We start from the raw sequence: 19,541 nt of genomic DNA, 5'->3' as shown, positions 1-19,541 counted from the left end.
ATTGCGAGCAGTGTTGCACTATTAACTGAACCAACCGCCAAGAACACGGATGAAAAATGTTTAAGAAATACCCCCCTTGTATCTGTTTGCTAAAAGAAGTAGAAGAATATTGCTACGGGCCATTAAAAGGGATGGTTGTTGTCCCGATGTGTGACTGCCACACAGTCAGCTGTAGGGATGCGTCACGTACATCCCTATGCACGTAAGCACGGGCATGATAAAGTTGACTGTTTAGTGCTTGTTTCAGGATACGTGTTTTCAAATGCAAGCCGTGTCTCAGCCTGAATATTTTATTGAGGTAATCAGTTCAGTCCGAGGCTTGTAATGTAATCGCTCGCTATCATGTCTGTCCCAGCTGGCTACTATTAGCCTAGCTGCTAGCTGCCCTACATGTCTCCTCTCGTATGATAAGTAACTTCCCCAACAACCAACACTGGGTGAGCTTAGCGAATATATGGAAAATAAATTCAGATCTGTGATGCAAATCAAATGAAAGAGAGCCAGAGAAGGCTGCACGCGGCGTAAATACACTCAAAAGTCCCGGAGAGTTGGGGAGAATAAACAACAGAATGAAGCCGGTAGTCTCTGGCCACTGATTGGCCAGACAATAGTCTCTGGCCAATCAGTGGCCGGCCGTCTGCCGACGTCACCTTTTAGCATCGGCTCAGCTCGCTTGGAACCTAGAGCGAGGCGATACCAAAAAAGCAGCCGCTACGTGGTACCAGGTACCATGAAATTGCGGTGGAAAAGCCAAAAATGCGAGTTGAGTCGAGTCGAGCTGATACCATGCGGTGGAAAAGCGCCATAAAACAATTCGGTTTTCAAATGTGGTTGTTGTGATTTAAAATACTGACACACATGAATAACAAAATGACAAAACACAACATGAACACCTTTTAATTCTACTTATATCCTTACTGTGATTAGTAATCACAATTGTCTCAGTACTGTATCTTGTTTGAATCATAGCTCTCTCTTCCAACTTCATGTCATACAGTTTACGCTCTCTTTACTTTCTTTCCACCTCTGTCCCCAGAACCCGTACTGAGTTTGGGAAGAGGGCTTTCATGTACTCTGCTCCCACCGCCTGGAACACTATTAAAAAAAAAAACACTCAAATTGCAGGAACTCATCACTAAGAATGATTTTTAAAACTTTTCTCATTGCCTCAAAATTGTTCTTCTTCTTCGCCTTCTGGAATGTATTTGTCTCTGTTTTCTCATGTCTGTGCTTTCTTCTTATGTTTGTCTTATATTTCATTCATTCTAACTGCTGCCATTTTCTGCCAGGCCTTGCTCGGAAAAGAGGTCATTTGACCTCAAGCAATTTTGCCTGTTAAAATAAAGGTTAAATAATGTCCAATTCCACCTGTAGAATTTTATTTTAATTTTCATGTCATACTTCCTTCAGATATTGCATTTTCTGTTCATGGAATTCTTGGGCTAACTTTCATGCAACGTCATCTTTTTTGTCCTTTGTTGAAAGGTTGTGGCAAGCTCTTCTTCAAGGCGAGATTCGGGTTTTTCCACAGAGTCTATCAGTGCAGATATCATTAAATATAATGTAAAAATTATAAATGAGAAAGATGTGAAATACCGATAATAATGAAGATAACCTGAAGTTGGTGTCTTCGTAACATTTTCATTAATTTAATTTGTTGCAAATTGCGGCCCAACTATTTATTTGCTCAGTCCCATCAGTATGGCTTTTAGATTCAATAACCGGATGGTTTCAAACTTAAGCCATATCCATGACAGTGACTTAAACGTCCCAGTTTAACTAGTCCACATTAAAGCTCCCATATTATACACTTTTCGGTTCTATTATACACCATATTATATGGTCTTAGTGGTCCCTAATACGTTTTTCTTTAATTGTTTGCTGAAAAAAACTTTCAGATAATTTATTGTACTATGCTGATGTTCAGCTAATCTCACAATGGCCTATTTTTAAAAAAAGAGTTGCAGGTCCCCTCGTAAATATACAATCTTTGAGCTCCCCCCGCCCCCTGTCCGGAAGCGAAGCCAGATACGCCTCGCCCTCTGTCTGTCAAGGCCGTGGACCAATAAGAAATAGGGGTGTGGGCTGCACAGTGGAAGCTTCTGGCTTTACGGTTTGTGAGGTCAGAAAAGGGGATAATTCTGACTGGAGTGTTTTTTGGGGGAGGGGTGGGGGTTTCAGAAAAGGGGAGAGTGAGAAAAGGAGAGATTGTTATTTTTTTTGATATTTTGGCAGTCTCTAGGCACACCGTGGACGCATGGATATGTTGGAACACATTTAAAAAGTGCATTTAGCATAATATGGGACCTTTAAGGCCTACTCCTGGCTTAATCTAGGCCCTGTCTGTGAAACCGGCCCTTAAACAAGACTGCTCAGTCTGTGTGAATCTCAGGACAGAGAAACCACTGAGGTTTGTATTTCATTCAAAACATTTTTAAACTGTAAACTTAGTTAAGGTGGCGTTTTTTTAAAATTATTATAGGCCAATAGGCCTTCTGTGATGCGATAACCAATAATTCATTAATGTTATTATTAGTCTACTTGCTTGATTTCTTTTTAAATAGCCTACAGAGATACGTGGACATTTATTTACTGCAAATCGCGGCATTTCGCAATTCGCGCGGATATGACCTTACACAAGCACACATCGCGCTTGCTAGAACATATTTTTTTTTGTCAGTTGGAAATCAAGGCAGCCCGCGCCCCCCCCCCCCCTCCCCTGACAACTCACGGCGCCCCACCATTTGAGAAGCACTGACCTATCTGATCTATAGACATTGTTAAAACATTTCTGATACTAGTTACGACACAATACCTACATTTCTGATAATTTCTCACATATAAATACAGTTTAGTTGGAAACCCACTTTGATTTAAAACAACAATTCGATTGTATTTTGCTACTAACGGTTAACAAAATAAAAATAAAACATAAACATTATATACCCCTCAGACAGTTGCCCGACTATACATCCTTTAAATTGCAAAGCAACATTAGTTACTTTATGGGTTTGATTTGAAATAAAGAGTGCTAAATTGGGTGAGCATTCTCAAAAATTGCACTTTTGATTTGTGGGTGTTCTGCTAAATGTAATAACATGGAATTAGAGGTGTTATTGGAAGAGGAAAACACGCACACACGATAAAAAACTTTTATTAGGTATCTTTTTATAGGCCATCAACCAGCGTTTATGCGCGTTTGTCAAAATCACCTTTTGTGAAAATCAGTGAATATCTCCTTCCTTTAACTTATTTCATGGAATTCATTGCATTGACCTGGATTGTAAAAAACAGCCTGTTCTGGTATTTTGACTACACTGACTGTTTTACTTCATCATTGAAATTCACCTGTATTTTATGAAAGCACAGATGGTTGTCACACAGAGGGCCGTTGTTTAGTTAGTGGAGTGTTCGTGATGTCTGGCTGCAGCTGGTGAGTGAAGCAGCACCGGCACAGAGACAGACAGAGACAGCTGGATACAAAGCACTTCCCCTCTCACACTACAGAGGAGCTGACAGTATCTGAGACCTCCCTTGAGCATAACACTGAAGTCCACTGAGTGCAAGTAAAGCTACTAAATTGTGGCCTCTCTTGATGGTCCCTCACTATGCAAAAAGCACTTTTTAAGGGTTTTTCAATGTGAAGAGGACTCCCGAAGCATGAGGAGAGGCCACCTCCTCTCTTTTTTTCTTTCTCCACCTTTGTGAAAATATGTAATTCTAAAAGCCAGTAGGATTCAAACACACGTAAGTCTTTGTCGACACCCATCATCAGAGAAGTAGATTTAGAGTAGATTGATATTTATTTATTCGGGAAATGTCCCCATAACAACTGGAAACTCTTATACACTGCCAGACCACCATGTGGATTTTACTAAGCAAATAGGCAAGAGAACCCCATCGGTCAAAAACTGCACCAATTAATTAAATATAAATAAAATATTGAACCCTAACTGATGCAGTGAATAACTTCTTATTTCTCAAACAACCATGTCAGAACCGCATATGCTGTGGTTTTGGAAAAGATGTAACTGTTTGAGAGGGGTGAAATTATTGGCCTGGGTTAGGGTAAAAAAACAAAGAAAACTACTCAGGAGAAGCTGAAACTACTAAAATCGTGTAAAGAACTGTCCTACACATTATTAAAACCTGGATAGATAGTGGTGAACCATCATCTTTGAGGAAGAAATGTGGTCATGATCACTTAAAATGAATACAATTATTTGGTGGCATCAACATTTTAAATATCAACAGTGTAACTCCTGGCTATGTTTAATAGTGAAAGTAAGAGCATTTCCACTAGCACAATGCGAAGAGTAACAATATTTATTCATTTAGGCTATATTTGGCTGCTCCACCTTAAGTCAGGCCAGCCAGGTCAAGATAGTTTAGTTTCAGTTTCGTTTTCATCTCTGTTTAACAGCTGTTTGGATCAACTGATCGCTTATGTGAACCACTATAAGCACAAAGTCAGCCTCACACTTTTTGCAAAACAATACACAGTGATTTGCAAAACTTTAAACACACTTGAATACATTAGGCACAGGAGTATATCAATAGCCTCGTTTGAGAAGGAGCGGTGTTGCTAAGACCTGCGCAATTATGATGCTCGTCTTGCTGAGCGCACAGCATTATGGTTAGACTTTTTGTCCGACTTGCACCTGCGGCTGGTTGCGGCTCGGCTGCATGAGACTTTGAAGTCCCGCGGGATCAAGACGGACACAGACACTGGAGCAAGTCATGGACATATAAAGAAATGGACACCGTATTGAAAAATGGCGCCCATTCATTCCTATGAATTCCTATGCGCAGAGAAGCAACAAGAAAGCTGCCATATTGCTTTCATGTAAGCCCTGGCACGCCCAAGTGTATGACGTGCCGCTCCCTCCTCCTCCCTCGAAAACAAACTGAAAGCCGTTAAAAGCCGTTGGGCTAATAAAACGCTTTATGTGGCGTTTTGAAATGAAAAAACTTCAGTTTTAATAGTATATGGTCTCAAGATAAGTTTGAGCCTATGATTGATATCCAGAAAATTTTTGCGCCGACACAATCTTGTTCGCCGCTTGTATTGGTGTGGACGGGGAAATCTGCCTTAGGGCTACCATGAAAATAAGGTCCCATTCACAGCATGCAGTACCAATGGGTTGGCCACTAGTCCATGCTGGCTGCTCGGAGAAGGCAGCATCCTGGGGGCCTGGAGCAAGTCGCTGCAGTTTCCCCACGGGCTGCGGGAGCGGAATGTTTGATGGGAAACGTCTTGCTGACAGGCGAAGCTGAGCGCTAATTGGGAGTTTAAACCCCGTGCCTTTGATGCGTTTCCCCAATTGCTTATGCAAAAGTCTGACATGACATCACCGCTCAAAATTAAATTACGATCTATTCTTTTTGATTTTAATTTATGTTTAATCATTAGGCCTATTTTGCAGTGTATGCATTTAAGCAGAAATATATTTAGCCTAATCAGAGTTAAACCTCCACTGATCTGAACCCTTGACAGAGAAATAATTTGGAAAGCAATAATTAGCATGCAGGTTTAACTCTCCTGCAGATGACATGGTGCCCCAAATCATCATTTGACTGTTGAATCTTGACAGTGGTCTTCAAGCAACTTGGATTGTGTGCCCCTCCACTCTTCCTCTAGACTGTGGGACCTTGATTTCCAAATGGAATGCAACATTTTATTTGGATCAGTGATGATTTGAGGTATCAAGTCATTTGCTGCCGTTAGTCCACTGTGTTATCAAGTCCAAAGTCACCACAGCCGTCTACCAGAAGATTTTAGAGCACTTCATGCTTTTGTCTGCTGACAAGCTTTAGAGATGCTGATTTCCTTTTCCAGCAAGACTTGAATCAAATCAAATCAAATCAAATCAGTTTTATTTGTATAGCCCAAAATCACAAATACATTTGTCTCAGTGGGCTTTACATTTCATACAATATGATACAATATGACACCCTGCCCTTACACCCTAAGCTCGGCTGAGAAAAAACTCCCAGTAAAAACCCTTTACCGGGATTTAAAAAAAATTGAAAAAATCTCAGGGAGAGTCGACAGAGTAAGGGATCCCTCTCCCAGGACGGACATACTGCAATAGATGTCATAAGTAGAGAAAATCACGAAGGAATTTGATCATTGACCAGGTGATTACATGGTAATACTAAGTAAAGTGCGAATAGTGTGGATGCAGGAAGACTTCAGATGCTGCCAGAGGATCCACACCGTCTCGTCTCCACCAGGGAAAACTAAGGTTTCTAGCGCCGGGATTACATCCCACGTCTCCAGGTGGCGTCCTTAACCACTGCAACATCTTCTACTTCCGCATCTTGACACCTGTCCACAGTGCCAAAACCACTAGTAACTGATTGACTGACCATTGTATTATTGTACTGGATTGTCCAGACAATTCTCGTGACCTGAAGTACATAGAAAATCTATGGAGTATTGTCAAGAGGAAGATGAGACACACCAGACCCAACAATACAGACTAGCTGAAGGCCACTATCAAAGCAACCTGGGCTTCATATGTAGTGGTTCACCGATTTCGACAAAAAGTGATTTCGACAACAAGCCTTCTCCGGAATCGCTGACTCCACATTTAAACCATTCAAACATTTCCAAACAGCAACATGAAATACAAACATAAATCTGAAAATTAGGCTAATATGTCACCTTTAAAGAGGCAACCAGTGGCCGGATAGACTGAGAAAATGTGTTGGCTGGGGAAGGAAGGTAGGGAAAGGAGGTGAAGGGTTAGAGTGTGATGACTGTGATCTAGTAGAGGATGGGGGGAGGCAGTACATGTGAACATGGATGCCTTAAGGGAGGGTTTGGTGCTATAAACACTAGGTTGTCATTCACAGGGACGACAGAAGAACAGGTGTGACAGGTTTTTAAAGACAGGTTTGGTGGGGTTTTTTACTGCTCGGGGACACAGAAAACCAGCCTGGCAACACAGCAATGCACCAAGAACGCAGAGCAACTCAGCTGTGCAGCAGGGGAGCTTTTTCTAAAAACATAATAATTTATAATGATAATTTATTCATAATTAGTTCTCATTGTGACCGATTGCAGCTCTGCATTCACTCATGAACTTTTAAAAAAAAAGAAAAAGAATCTGGGATGAAGCCAGTTATCTTCCCAACTATAATCTGCCTCCTTAAAAGTATCCCAGATAAGCAGTTTCCTCACCATTTAAATGCGTACATTTCTTTTTAAATGGGTTCCAGTTGACTAAGACAGCATCGTGATCCAATGTGACAAAGGCTAAGCCTGTTCTTCTTTAAAATTAAATGTAAATGAGCCTAAATGAGTAATTAAGCCATGGTGACAATCAGTGTACTTTCTTCAAACCCCATTTCATTAATTGAAGTGGCTGAACAGACGGTCAAATACCCAATGTAATGGCTTTGGATTTAAATGATGCACTCAGATGGATGAGATTTTTTTTTGTCTATGGATTCAATTTCCCTGAGAAATGTTTAAGTCCTTTACTGTTTTTTTAATGAATAAATACCATGTCTAAACTGAACTGATTCAAATTCTGATTTTTGTTTTAATTCAAACAAATGCAGTTATACAAATGACTAAGAACCAGCTTAACAACAATTGTTTACTATATATTACATGCTTTTCAAATACATAAAAATGCTCTAAAAAAAAGAAAACAAAACCAGTGTATTTACAATACCAAAATGTACATACGGCTTCATTCACTAGAGAGAAATCGGGAGCACCAGTCCATGATTTCCAGCATGGATGTAATAACCATTTAAAAAAACTAAAATAAACATCTGGCTTTTCTGTCTTCCTGCAGCGACCGATCAGATTTGGCAGTGATATCAATCATAGTTGGTGACTTATGCTAATACTCAAAATGGTGTGGCAGAAGTATTTTGCTCAATTGTATTTGTAAGTACTGACAGTGTGAAAGGTTTAAAAAGTTGCAAATGACAAACACGAGTACTTAAAGAACTGTGGTAGCTATAAGCAATGCTATGATAAAACTGATTCAGATGACGGTTGCAGGAAGGGCCATATTTTTGACTCATTTTGAAATAGTTCATCCTTCAATTCATAATGTCCTCAGTCGTGTATAATCCTTCATGGTTACAGAATTCATACAGGTGTGTAATTAAGAAAAAAAAAGGATCAGTCTATCGTTGTTCACTCCGGCTCGATATCCTTTAATAGAGACAGTCCTAGGGTTGTAAATAAGGGGCTTAGCCCACATTCTCTTGTGCTATACTACACAGTCCACAGCAGGTCCCAGTAAAGTTTCAGTGCACAAGTGCCATCCCCACAAAACCTCGCAATCCAGACATGAAGACGCTCCTGTGGCGTTTTGTAATGCTTTGAAAACGGTTTGGCAATTGTTTTCAAGATAAAAGAAAATTAAAAAACGTCATTCTTTACACGCTGAATTCCACTGAAGTAAAGTTCCTTCATTCTTGAATCCGCTTGTACACAGAAAACAGGTAAGTGCAGTTTAAGGCACAAGGACAATTTGTCAAGGTGAAAAAATTAACACTGGACGGTGACTGACAGGCAGCTACACAATTGTTCCCGGTTTTGCGTCTTTGTGCCATTGAATATTATGCTCTTCTTGGTCCAAGCTTGTGTTCATTTGGTTACTGATGTGCAAGTCCATTTGGTTGACATCTATGTATGATCTGTAAAAAACAAACAAGATTTAGAGGTGTGGCAAACAGGATCTAGTTTGTGTTTGGTTAACTATGCATGTAAGTGACGTTGCAAAATAAGTTTTCTTTATATGCATAATTAATAATTAATATTTTGATTTTCTGTAATAAATAAATACATAATTCATGTTGGGTTAAAAGGTTAAAATGTTAATATAATGCAACTAAAAACCAATGTGTGATCTGAATATTAGAATGTGTTAATGTGACGCAAGCGCACGGAACTAATGTTTTGTTCCTAGTTGCCCTACGTCATGATTGTTGATTGACAATTGATGCAAGGCTTGACCAAGCGTGTGTGTGTGTCGCTCGTTAAGAGCAGCGATATTGTAACAAGTTGTCTCTGAAGCTGAAGCAGACGGCCAAGATATAAGGACAGTTAAAGGAACTTTCAACGAACCTCTTTTCACAACAAGCGGCCAGCGAGGTATTTTATTGTCATTTTTAATGTACTTTATTTCCTGTTTTTATGCATGTCTTTTCATGTGCCAATTAGTGTTATATTTCTGTGTTTATTTCATGCTTTTGTAACTACTGTATAGTTCGCTGATTTGCCGTTCTGTATTGTGTTTATTTGTGATAGTTTTCACGGCGTAAAGGAGTAAAGGATCACTTTGTTTGGAGGCAACGTGTCAATAAAGTACGCCCGTTCCAAAGAAGCCGACCTGTGTCTGTGTGTTGTGAAAAGAGGTTCGTTGAAAGTTCCTTTAACTGTCCTTATATCTTGGCCGTCTGCTTCAGCTTCAGAGACAACTTGTTACAATATCGCTGCTCTTAACGAGCGACACACACACACGCTTGGTCAAGCCTTGCATCAATTGTCAATCAACAATCATGACGTAGGGCAACTAGGAACAAAACATTAGTTCCGTGCGCTTGCGTCACATTAACACATTCTAATATTCAGATCACACATTGGTTTTTAGTTGCATTATATTAACATTTTAACCTTTTAACCCAACATGAATTATGTATTTATTTATTACAGAAAATCAAAATATTAATTATTAATTATGCATATAAAGAAAACTTATTTTGCAACGTCACTTACAATGCATTTAGAATGAATTAACCCTGGGCTGTCAAACCATCCATCATATTTTGGCTTTGTAGTGCAAAGATCAGGAAATAAATTACAAAAATAAGAAATGTAAAAATCCATATATGTTTCAGGTGTGTTAATGTTATACTCGGTTTCAGACGCGTAAACCCAGGGTCAAACTTTCTAACCCAAACAAGACAGCAGATGTCCACAAACGTTATGCACACACATTCAAATGCAACACTATTCAGGTGACACATTTTTTTCCTCTGCCAAGCAAATGTTTTCCCACCACCACAAGACACCCAGAGAAGTAGAGCAAAGATCGCCAAAAGCCATGTGAATGATTTGGAGCTTTCTGTCCGTCCCTGCCACAGATTTAAAAAAAGATCACACATCACCATCACCATGATAACCATGTGGGGAAGTTTTTACTTTCTTGTCTCTCACCCTTTCGTCTGTGCTGTGACTGTGATTATTGGGGGAAGGAGGTTAATTTTTCCTGGTCAGTAGCAAAGGTCGCAGCACCAAACCTTTCTAAAGGCCCCGCAGGGCAAGCCATCCTATCAGAGCGCCGCCACTCAAACTCTGGGGGACATCTGCGCATGAGAAGGGGTAAAGGGTCAAGGGTAAATGGAAGCACACGGGCAGGGAGCTTCTGCACGGGCCGAGAGGAAGGCAAACGACAAAATGATTCCGAGCTAAAGGAACAGTGGAATGCGGTGATTAGAAGTAGGGCAGGCAGGCATGTTTTTTTTTCTTTCTTTGTAAAACCATGCAGTTATCTTATTCAACATGACAATGGAGCATCAGTCAAAAATGCAAAGTTCACTTCAAAACATTGGCAAGCAGACTATGAAGCCACATTGCAGACAAACAGAAAGAAGCAAAAGCCCACAGGCTCAGACCGTTGCCGTTTTACTTACTATGAACTACCTTTGACAAAGGACACCTTACTGAGCCTGTGCCCTCTGGAGGATTGCGGCTGTGCAGGGCTGGAGGTCACCTGCCTGACCCGACAGCCAGGGAAGTAGGAAGAGGAGGAGGGGGGAAAGGAGGAGGAGGGCAGGGAGGAGCTGGAGGAGGAAGCTGAGGAGGAAGAACTAGCAGGGAAAAAGGCACAGTGCCTTTAAAGGAGCCTTTAAAAAGCTGCAATGTGCCATATCTATATGAAAGCAAGGGGGGCAGTGGACAGTTAAGGAGGAGAGTAGAACCATCAGTCTTAAGCTCTGAGAAAATAACTGACTGCTGGCTGCACAGATCCTATTAACCTTCTGCTGCACCGGGCAGTTTTGTGAAGCAGATTGATGTCTTTGTTGACATAAGGATTAAAGTTGAATAAAGGGCAGTATTGGCTAAACGTCAGTCCACAGTATTGTTGTGTGTAAAAGAATAACAAAACCAAGTAGACATCCATTCTAGGTAATCAAACACTAGCGCTTAGCTCGGCGGATAAGAAGGATCAGGGAGTGGCTTATTGGATGAGGAGCTGAGTTGAGGCCAAGTTTTTTTTCTCACCTGTTGTGGGCGGAGTGGCTGTAGGGGGCTGTAGAGTACGAGTAGGCCTGCGGTGCATGCATGGGCATGTCATATTCGACCATACCACCACCACCACTAATTTGGCTGTGCCACATTGCACTGGAAGCCGCTGAGGACACTGGAGGAAATGAGTTGTACAAGTCAGAAAATGACCAAGTTGCATGTGGAAAACGTAACACACTAGAAAGTAGGGCTGCACAATTAATCGTAAAAAATTGTGATCTTGATTGATATATCTATGTGATCTCATTTCTGAATGATGACAATTCTCTCACTCATATTTCCCTATGCAATTGAGTCATGCTGGATGTTTACCTATTTGCTTAGAAACAATTCTAGCTGCTTTATCAATGACAATAAGCCAAGACATGTAAAACAAAATAAGCTATTAATTCACGCAAGCAACTCTAGTATTCTTCCTTCGAAGACCCACATTGTTGTTACTGTAGGCTTATGTTTAAAACCAAAAAGCATTGAATACATGGGATGGTTTGTTCAAATGGACTGGGTGTTGGGTTTTATTGAATTAAGTAAGTTTAAGTAAATGTTTTTGTTGAAAATACAAGTACCGTACTTTTCGGCCTACAAGCCGCAACTTTTTCCCCGTTTTTCGACCCTGTTATTACACAGCACAGTATATATTCTGTAGCTACTGGGGATGGGCGTTAGTAATCGAGTACTCGAGTACTCCTCGTTTCAAATGATCTCGATTGGTGGATGAGGAAAATCGTTTTGTTTTTTTTAGTGTTTGTAGCCTTTAGGCCGGCCGGCGGGCTGCCCCTATTTTAAAATGTTATATACGTGTACAAAACGGCACAAAACGGATATAAAGTTTAACAAAATTAAATATTTTGATCCAAGTTAAATAAACTAAGCGTTGTGTCAAACAGAAACCGCAAATAACTGCCACCTCCGTGCAGCGCAGCCAGTGTGTGGTCTCCACAGCACCGCGGAGCTGAATGCGGTGCTGGAAAACTTGGAAAGTCACGTCGGCCTAAAGAAGCCAGGCTGACTTCGGGCACATTCGAGCAAACAACATTTAAGAAGCCTTTATTATGGAATATAGGATTGAGATTCAAAAGCCGACGGTGTAACGTTCCGTTAACGAGGAATTAGTCGCGGTAATTAGTCACGGACAGGAGTGAGCATTACGCGGTTGGATACTACTTCTACTGCTTTGGTGAGTTATTTAGCCTATCTATGTGTTTAAATTGTAGGACAATACTTTTATTGTATTTGCTGCCCTTCTTATTTTAAATGTCTATTTTGAATGTTAGCCAACTACAGCCCATGCTTTTTTTCTCTCTCTTTTTTCTCTCTCCACCGCAGACCTACTCGATCGGTTTAAATTGTGGCCCGCTTATTTAATTACTTTCAGTTAGGAAAATGTGTTTTAAACTTGTGGAAAATAAATCCTTAATATCATATGGCAACTGTGACTGTTTGACATAAGCATTGAGCGCTTTATTGCGGTCAACCATTGTTCTGTAGACAGATGCATTGCGTCCTAAAAATAGAAAAAAGTTTAACGAGGAATCGATTGATCCTCGAGGAATGCAAGCGATCACACGAGTAGCGAAAACACTCGTGCCCATCCCTAATAGCTACTATTGCACAAAATGGTAACACTTACGTACGTTATGCAAATATGCAACTTGTTTGTTGAAATGTGGGAGCTTCCTCAAGCTGCCATCTCTTTCCCGACAATCCCCTCTGTGCACGAACTCTTACATATGGTAATTAAACATTATAACACCTGCGGCTTATTGTCCAGTGCGGCATATAGTACGGAAAGTACGGTATTGTATGAGAGAATTGTGATATAAATTCTTGAGAAGACATATTGTGATTCGCATTTAAATGAGAATTCTGCAGCCCTGAAAGTGTAATCTATGGTGCAGTGATCTAACCTGAGGTGCAGGAGATGTTCCTGCTGTTGAGGCTGTAGGGAGCAGGCATGGTCTGATAGCCCAGGCTGTGCTGGGAGCCTCTGTCGTAGTCATAGCTGTATGCTGCCTGCTTGTGCGCAGCATTGCGTTGGTACCATCCTCTTAAGTGTTCGGCCACCATTGCTTTCTGGATGTTCTTGCCGATGTTCTCTGTGCTGCGCTGCCCCGGGCGGTTCCTGGGCGGCCGCAGCGTGGCGTAAGGGTTCTGTGACATGCCGTCCATCTCGTCGTTACCATAGTGACCGTGCATATCGTGACCGTGATAGGCAGTTGGGGTCGGATGGTAGGAAGGGTTTACGGTATAGTGTCCCTCCATCTCATTGTCGTACATGTAGACTCCGTTGGTGTAAGGCTCTTGGTCTGTGTAGTTGGGATAGCCAGTGACGTAGTAGGCCGTGGTGGTGGGTCTGGCCCGAGGCGGCTGGTAGGTGTAGCAGCGGGTTTCAGGTTGAGCTAGGTTCGGCATGCTACCCGTGTTGGCGTACTTGTCTTGTCTGTGGCGGCCGCGCGTTCTGCGTCGGTGGGTGTGGTTGCCTGGGACGCTGTACTCAACGCTGGATTGGCTGGTGTAGGAGGAGCCGTCATCTAGAACCTCCGTGCTGCTACGTCGGGCCGGGCAGAAGGTGATGGTTGGCACAGGGGGCTCGGGCTCTGTCTGGAACTGAGACTGGGACTCCAGGCTGCCACTACGCTGGCGGAAATGCTGCGGGGCATCATCCGATCTACAGAAAGAACACTTAATTTAATTGGTTTGACGCACAAAAAACCACTTGGAGAGTTGTCAATGGGGTAGATATGCAAGAGAAAAAGGGACAGTATTAAAAATGACACAGTCCTTGTGTGAGAGCTTACCTGAGCTGGGTGCTGCTGTACGCGTTGCGGGTGAGGAGGGGAGTGGTGGGCATGCTGCGGGCATCACGTGGCTGTCTGGAAGCCGGTTTAAACGGGCTGCTGTGGCTTGATAAGGCATCGCGGTGATATCCCGAATCCTGGACTGGGTCATAATTTAATCTTAAAAAAAAAATTGAGAACAATGATTTCAGGGTATTGGACTCTTTAGGGAAAAGCTTTTAAACCGAGACCACTCTCTTTAACTGCCCACAAAACGTAAGAAGAAAGAGTTTAGTACTTGAGTTAGAACTCTAGTCCTCACTTACACCTGACTGACTGTCGTCACATAGTCCATTGATCCTTCTTTTCATGCAACTGCTAGCATTTTGAAACAAGTTTAAATCTATGTAGCTACACAACAGCCATATCACTTTGTAAACAGTGGTGAAGTAGCTGCAATTTAAACTAAGATTCCAGAGCCACCTTCCTGTTTCCCTTTTCCTCTCTCTCCCCTCAGCTTGAATTGTCTGCTCCTTCACAGGCAGCAACATGTTCTTTTCCATCTATTTATAAAGCCGGTGTGTTGGGCCGATAAGAGGGGGAGATTGTTGGAGAGGCAGGAGAAGAAGGGAGGAGGTGACTGGCAGGAATGTAGCTCTGGATCTAATGTACAGGTCTGTACTAGCTTCACGCTCAGAGACTGTAGAAAAACCACTGTCAAGACGCACGTTGGAAATGTAAAAATATTAATATCTTTCATCTGTGTACCGGTTGTCTGCGTGTTTGTCATTGGCAGAGGCCCGTCTGTCTTTGTTGTAATGGATGTCCAGAGTTTCTGCGTGATGCGGTCTGGGGGAATACTGAACCGATCTGGACCGCTGCCTCTGGGAAATGAGCTCATCATCTGGGTGATAAAACGTGAATGCTTGGTTCAAAATTGATTTTCAAACACAGTAAAATGGAGACGGAGGGAGTAGACACATGCACACACTGCAGCATGGCTATGGCCTGGGCACTTACCATCTTCAAGAGTTAGGCTATCAGACAGAGAGCTGAGTTCTGAAGGGTTACAGTCATCTGATAAGAGAAAAACTATCAGGATTTGATATTCTACTTTTTATATAATGAGATAGACTTTTCAATTCAATACAACTTCAAAAAGGTAAAAATGTATAAAAGTTTTGAAAAACAACAACATTATGGAGTATCTACTGAAGTTGTTTATAACATCTACCTGCTATGATCAGTGACGCTCTTTGGGTGGGTATTCTTCCCTTCTTGATCCTGTAGGCGTTGATCTCCCTCTCAATCTCCTCCAGCTTCCTCATTGCATCCAGACAGTTGTTTCTCCTCTTCTTCTTCACCGTCTTGCACAGGTCCCCTTCATTGGCTAGCTTAATGGCTGCTTCCACGATCTTCTGATGCAGGGCAAACCTGCTCTCCAGATTCCTCAGTTGTGGGTCCTACAGGGGAACACACACACACACAGTTAACAGGGGAGTTTCCCGAAAATGCAGACAGATCCTGTCAGCAGCAGTTCTCTACACAAAGTAACAGACTTCAGTAATATCCAGGTCAACAGATACGTTCATTAATCTACCATTCATTTTCAGTGTGCAACATATTTATTACAAAATGTATGTTCCAGTTCCTATTACCATTTAACTTTAGCTGGGAACTTAACACTAAATGTTTCATTCGAAGCATTATGCAATGTAATGTACAGTTCAACTGAAACTTACTGTATGTTTACAATTTATAGTAAGTATTCCTTACCCGCGGATATGTGCAGTGCAACTACATGTCAATGTTGGGTTGTGTGTGTGGTTAGAATTTTATGAAGATCACAGGCAAATATTTTCTAAGCAATCTTGTCCATGTACAACATATTAGAATAGAAATTGCATGTGGCTAGAAAATCAAGAGTGAAAAGGGTACAAATTAGTGCAAGATGAAAGTATTAAAGGTGTAATGAAAAAAAGTGGGAGGTAGAAATAGTCAAATCTACAGGCATGCAAACTCATAAGCCATGAAAAAGGTGATATGTCCGAAAACAAACCCCTGTAGCGGGGTCTGTGGGCATCCCCCCAGAAGATTTTTTTTGTGATTTGAACATGTAAGAGAAGCAATTTGCGGTATTCTGCTGAAGAGAATTAAGGACAAAGAAAACTTTTATTTTTATCAGATGAATAGTAAAATGAGCAAAACAAGTTAGTCAGCCAACCTTCTTGACTTTTCCCATATAATGTTTGTAGGTATTTACCAAGAAAAACGTTAAAAACAGCTTAGAAAAACGATTAAAAATTATGGCAAAAAACAGCATATAACAGAAAATAACATGGAGCCTCAAATCAATCACACCAAATTCCCTTACAATAAACTATTTATATTGTGGCAAACAGGATTTGCATTATCTTTGCTTAACAACCATTAATCAAACACGTACAAATACGCTATGTAGTCACCCATAGTTTCTCTTGTGTTCACTGTCACACACACACACACACACACACACACACACACACACACACACACACACTGAAGCGATCTCGACTTCCAAAGTCTGACCTTCAATGAAAAGTTAGTTTTTAAGTTCATTAGTTATGACCTATTAAACTAGTATTAACCAACTTGTAACACGATGCTTTAAGTACAACCCTTTTCCTCATAAGTAAATTCCCATAACCCTCACGGTGTCCGCTGAGCGTCGAACCCGGGACTTCGCGGTGAGTGCGCCGAATCTTAACCACTAGACTACCAGGGATTCTGCTTTAAAGATAAAAATTGTACCCACCGTGTTCAGCGTTTTACTTCATCAAAACTTATTCATCTATATAATGAATCCTGTTTAGGTATGAAATGCAACACTTTATATTTGATTCAGATAATCATTCACCACTTTTAGGCAGAAGATATCCTTCACAAGTTATTTATTTCAGTTTTATGCAGCCTATGCTTTTTAACCCCGCTTCCTAAAAACAGAACATTTATACTATTTCAAGATTTAAAACGTCTGCGTTAAATCCGGGAAGGAATTAGAGCATATTCTCTCCTTACAGAGAGGTTAGTTTTATGAGGTTGTGTATGTTTTAAATCAGTAATGTGCCGTAGTGTGGTCATATTGTACTTACCTCCCGGGGGGGAAACGATCTCTTTGAAGAAAAAACCCTATACCTAAAGTCCTTCTGTTCCAGCTATAAACTAATTCAAACTGAGGCTTTACAACATTTAAGGGATTTTATTTACAAAATACAAGAGAGTATAGAAATATTACATAAAATGGACAAGAAAGGAAAAGAAAAGAGGTTATTTGCCTATAAACTCATCAAAACAGAGTTTTTGCTCATTATCCCCTAGTAGATGTTTTCTTGGTATTTGTCACAATTTGTCAAAGCACAAGACCAGAGTTAACACATGCTTTCCGATTTTAAACTTGCGCTCTAGCCCTATATATGTATTTGAATACATCCCGCTAAGTCTGTAAAAATGGTGAGGACTTAAGGAAAGTTTTTCATTAAACCTCCGTTAATTCCATCCCCATTCTATCAGACTCCTAATGCTAATAATCCCCACCTAAAGTTTTAGAATTTTACCAAGTCATCTGTGTTTCAAGAGTTTTAAAGAAGTGTTTTAAAAGACTCTGCCTCTAAGTTCTTCGAAGTCCAAAATCTTTCAGAGTATTTCGGACTCACAAAGTTTTTCTAAGTTTTTCTTCTGCCTCCATGGTTAAAGGGACAGATAGAGTGTGCTGGAACAGAGCGTGACTAACTATAGAGTATATAGTAGTGCCTGCAAAAAGTGGCCCAAAAAGGCCTTGTCCTGCTTAGAACGAGCTGTTATATAGTAATCTGAGGACCAATGAGACTTGGAAGAGAGGGAGGAGTGAAAAAGGCACAGCTGCACGGGGGGACCCCGGTAGCCCCCTTCCTCTACTCCTTCCTTTGATCTCAGAACACCTGCACGGGTGAACCCCGGTAGCCCCCCGTCCTCTACTCTTTCCTACTGTATGGCCATATAAGGTCCTTCCCCTTCCTCTGGTCAGCGTTACCCTGATGAGCAGTCACACTCTATTCTGTTTCATTAAAAATATTAAAATATCCTACTTTTACCTATGACAAAAAGATATACAAATGTCACAAGATATGCACAAGTAATAAGTTGCATCAAGGTCACCTCACTCAACAACACACACACACACACCTCTCAGTCGTGTGCTGGAACATAACGGTGCAAAATATGACGATAGTGGAGGAAACAGGTGAGTGTGTTGTTTCGGCTCTGATCGGCTATAATCACTAAATTCACCTCAGGTGTGTCGGACAGAACACCAAGCACCATTCAAAAACCGTGAAAACAGCAATAGCCAAAAGCACATTATTAACTTGAGGTGACACGTTAATCTGCAGTGACAAACCAGGGCCATTGATCAGCGCGCGCATACATCAATGCAAACAGACGTAAAACAACGTTTGGCAAACTCCGTGAATTTATTTATAAAAGTGATTCACATAAACTAAGTAGGCACATTAACACGGTAAAATAATAATACTGCGGCTTCTTGCACGCTCCGATAAGTCGGAGAGGAAAAAATGTCAACTTCCCTGCAGACTGAGGTCACCGCCCCTCAATGACAAATACTGGATCTGATTGGCCAAATGACCGTCAAAGCTCATATGATAGGAGTTACCATCGGTCAATCATAGTTAGTCACTATGGTGACTTCACTCCACTCCACACACACACACACACACACACACACACACACTGTGCTGGCCATCAGGACCTCCCCTTCCCCCCAAAATATTTTCTTAGCGGATCTCCACGAATCACATAGGTGGCTTATTTTGTTTCCAAAACGGCAAATTTCGCTGAAAGGTGACTAGTTTGCATGCCTGTATCTAACAACGTTATGGGGCTTTTTGCGAGTAGTTGGGGCAGGTGGGGACCCCTCACTGCTGGATACTTCTTCATATGGACATGAAATAGAAGATACACATTTCATCAACCTTAAAATGAGTCGGTCCAGTTGATTTGATTGCACTCGCGGTGTCCATGTGTGTGTGTGTTTGTTGTAAATCAGCCCCACTTTTTTTTCTTGCAGTGTCTATGTATTTGCATACCGTGGGATGCTGGGGCTGGGGCTGCTGCAGCACCCTATGGTTGTGCTGCCTCACAATAACACAAGCACGAGATTGTTTTCTCCCTTGCACAAAACAAAGCAGAAAATATGGCTCCTCCTATTGCTCCCGACAGCAATTGGTGCGACACGGACCAGTGAAATGAGTCGGCTCAGTTGCGCATGTGCGGATTTTCGGTAGTGATCGCAGCACAAATGCTCAACACAAATCAAGCGTGACAAATTTTGCAATAACAAATGAAAAAAATGGCTCTGTCCGGGTATATACTCAGGAATATACTGAAGAGCAATGTGACATTTCAGCGTGATCGGTCAAGCCAGTCAAGAAAAATGAGGAATGACA

At 41.4% G+C, this 19,541-nt stretch overlaps 1 protein-coding gene across 1 annotated transcript in view; it reads right to left on the bottom strand.

Annotated features, from left to right (window-relative positions):
* Positions 1-10,667: 10,667 nt before the first annotated feature.
* frmd4ba (FERM domain containing 4Ba) overlaps positions 10,668-19,541 on the bottom strand; it is a gene marked incomplete at both ends in the record, with an annotated part of 84,942 nt that continues 76,068 nt past the window's right edge. The window contains 8 exon segments of the mRNA XM_080026027.1: positions 10,668-10,871; positions 10,877-10,907; positions 11,261-11,399; positions 13,192-13,952; positions 14,083-14,241; positions 14,830-14,965; positions 15,082-15,138; positions 15,296-15,524. Coding sequence (XP_079882153.1) covers positions 10,668-10,871; positions 10,877-10,907; positions 11,261-11,399; positions 13,192-13,952; positions 14,083-14,241; positions 14,830-14,965; positions 15,082-15,138; positions 15,296-15,524 — 1,716 coding nt within the window.

This window comes from Ammodytes marinus, assembly GCF_949987685.1.
Source record: "Ammodytes marinus genome assembly, chromosome: 4".
In the NCBI taxonomy this organism is placed as follows: domain Eukaryota; kingdom Metazoa; phylum Chordata; class Actinopteri; order Uranoscopiformes; family Ammodytidae; genus Ammodytes; species Ammodytes marinus.
Note: the sequence above shows the minus strand (reverse complement) of the source record. Positions and strands in the feature narration are given on the sequence as shown.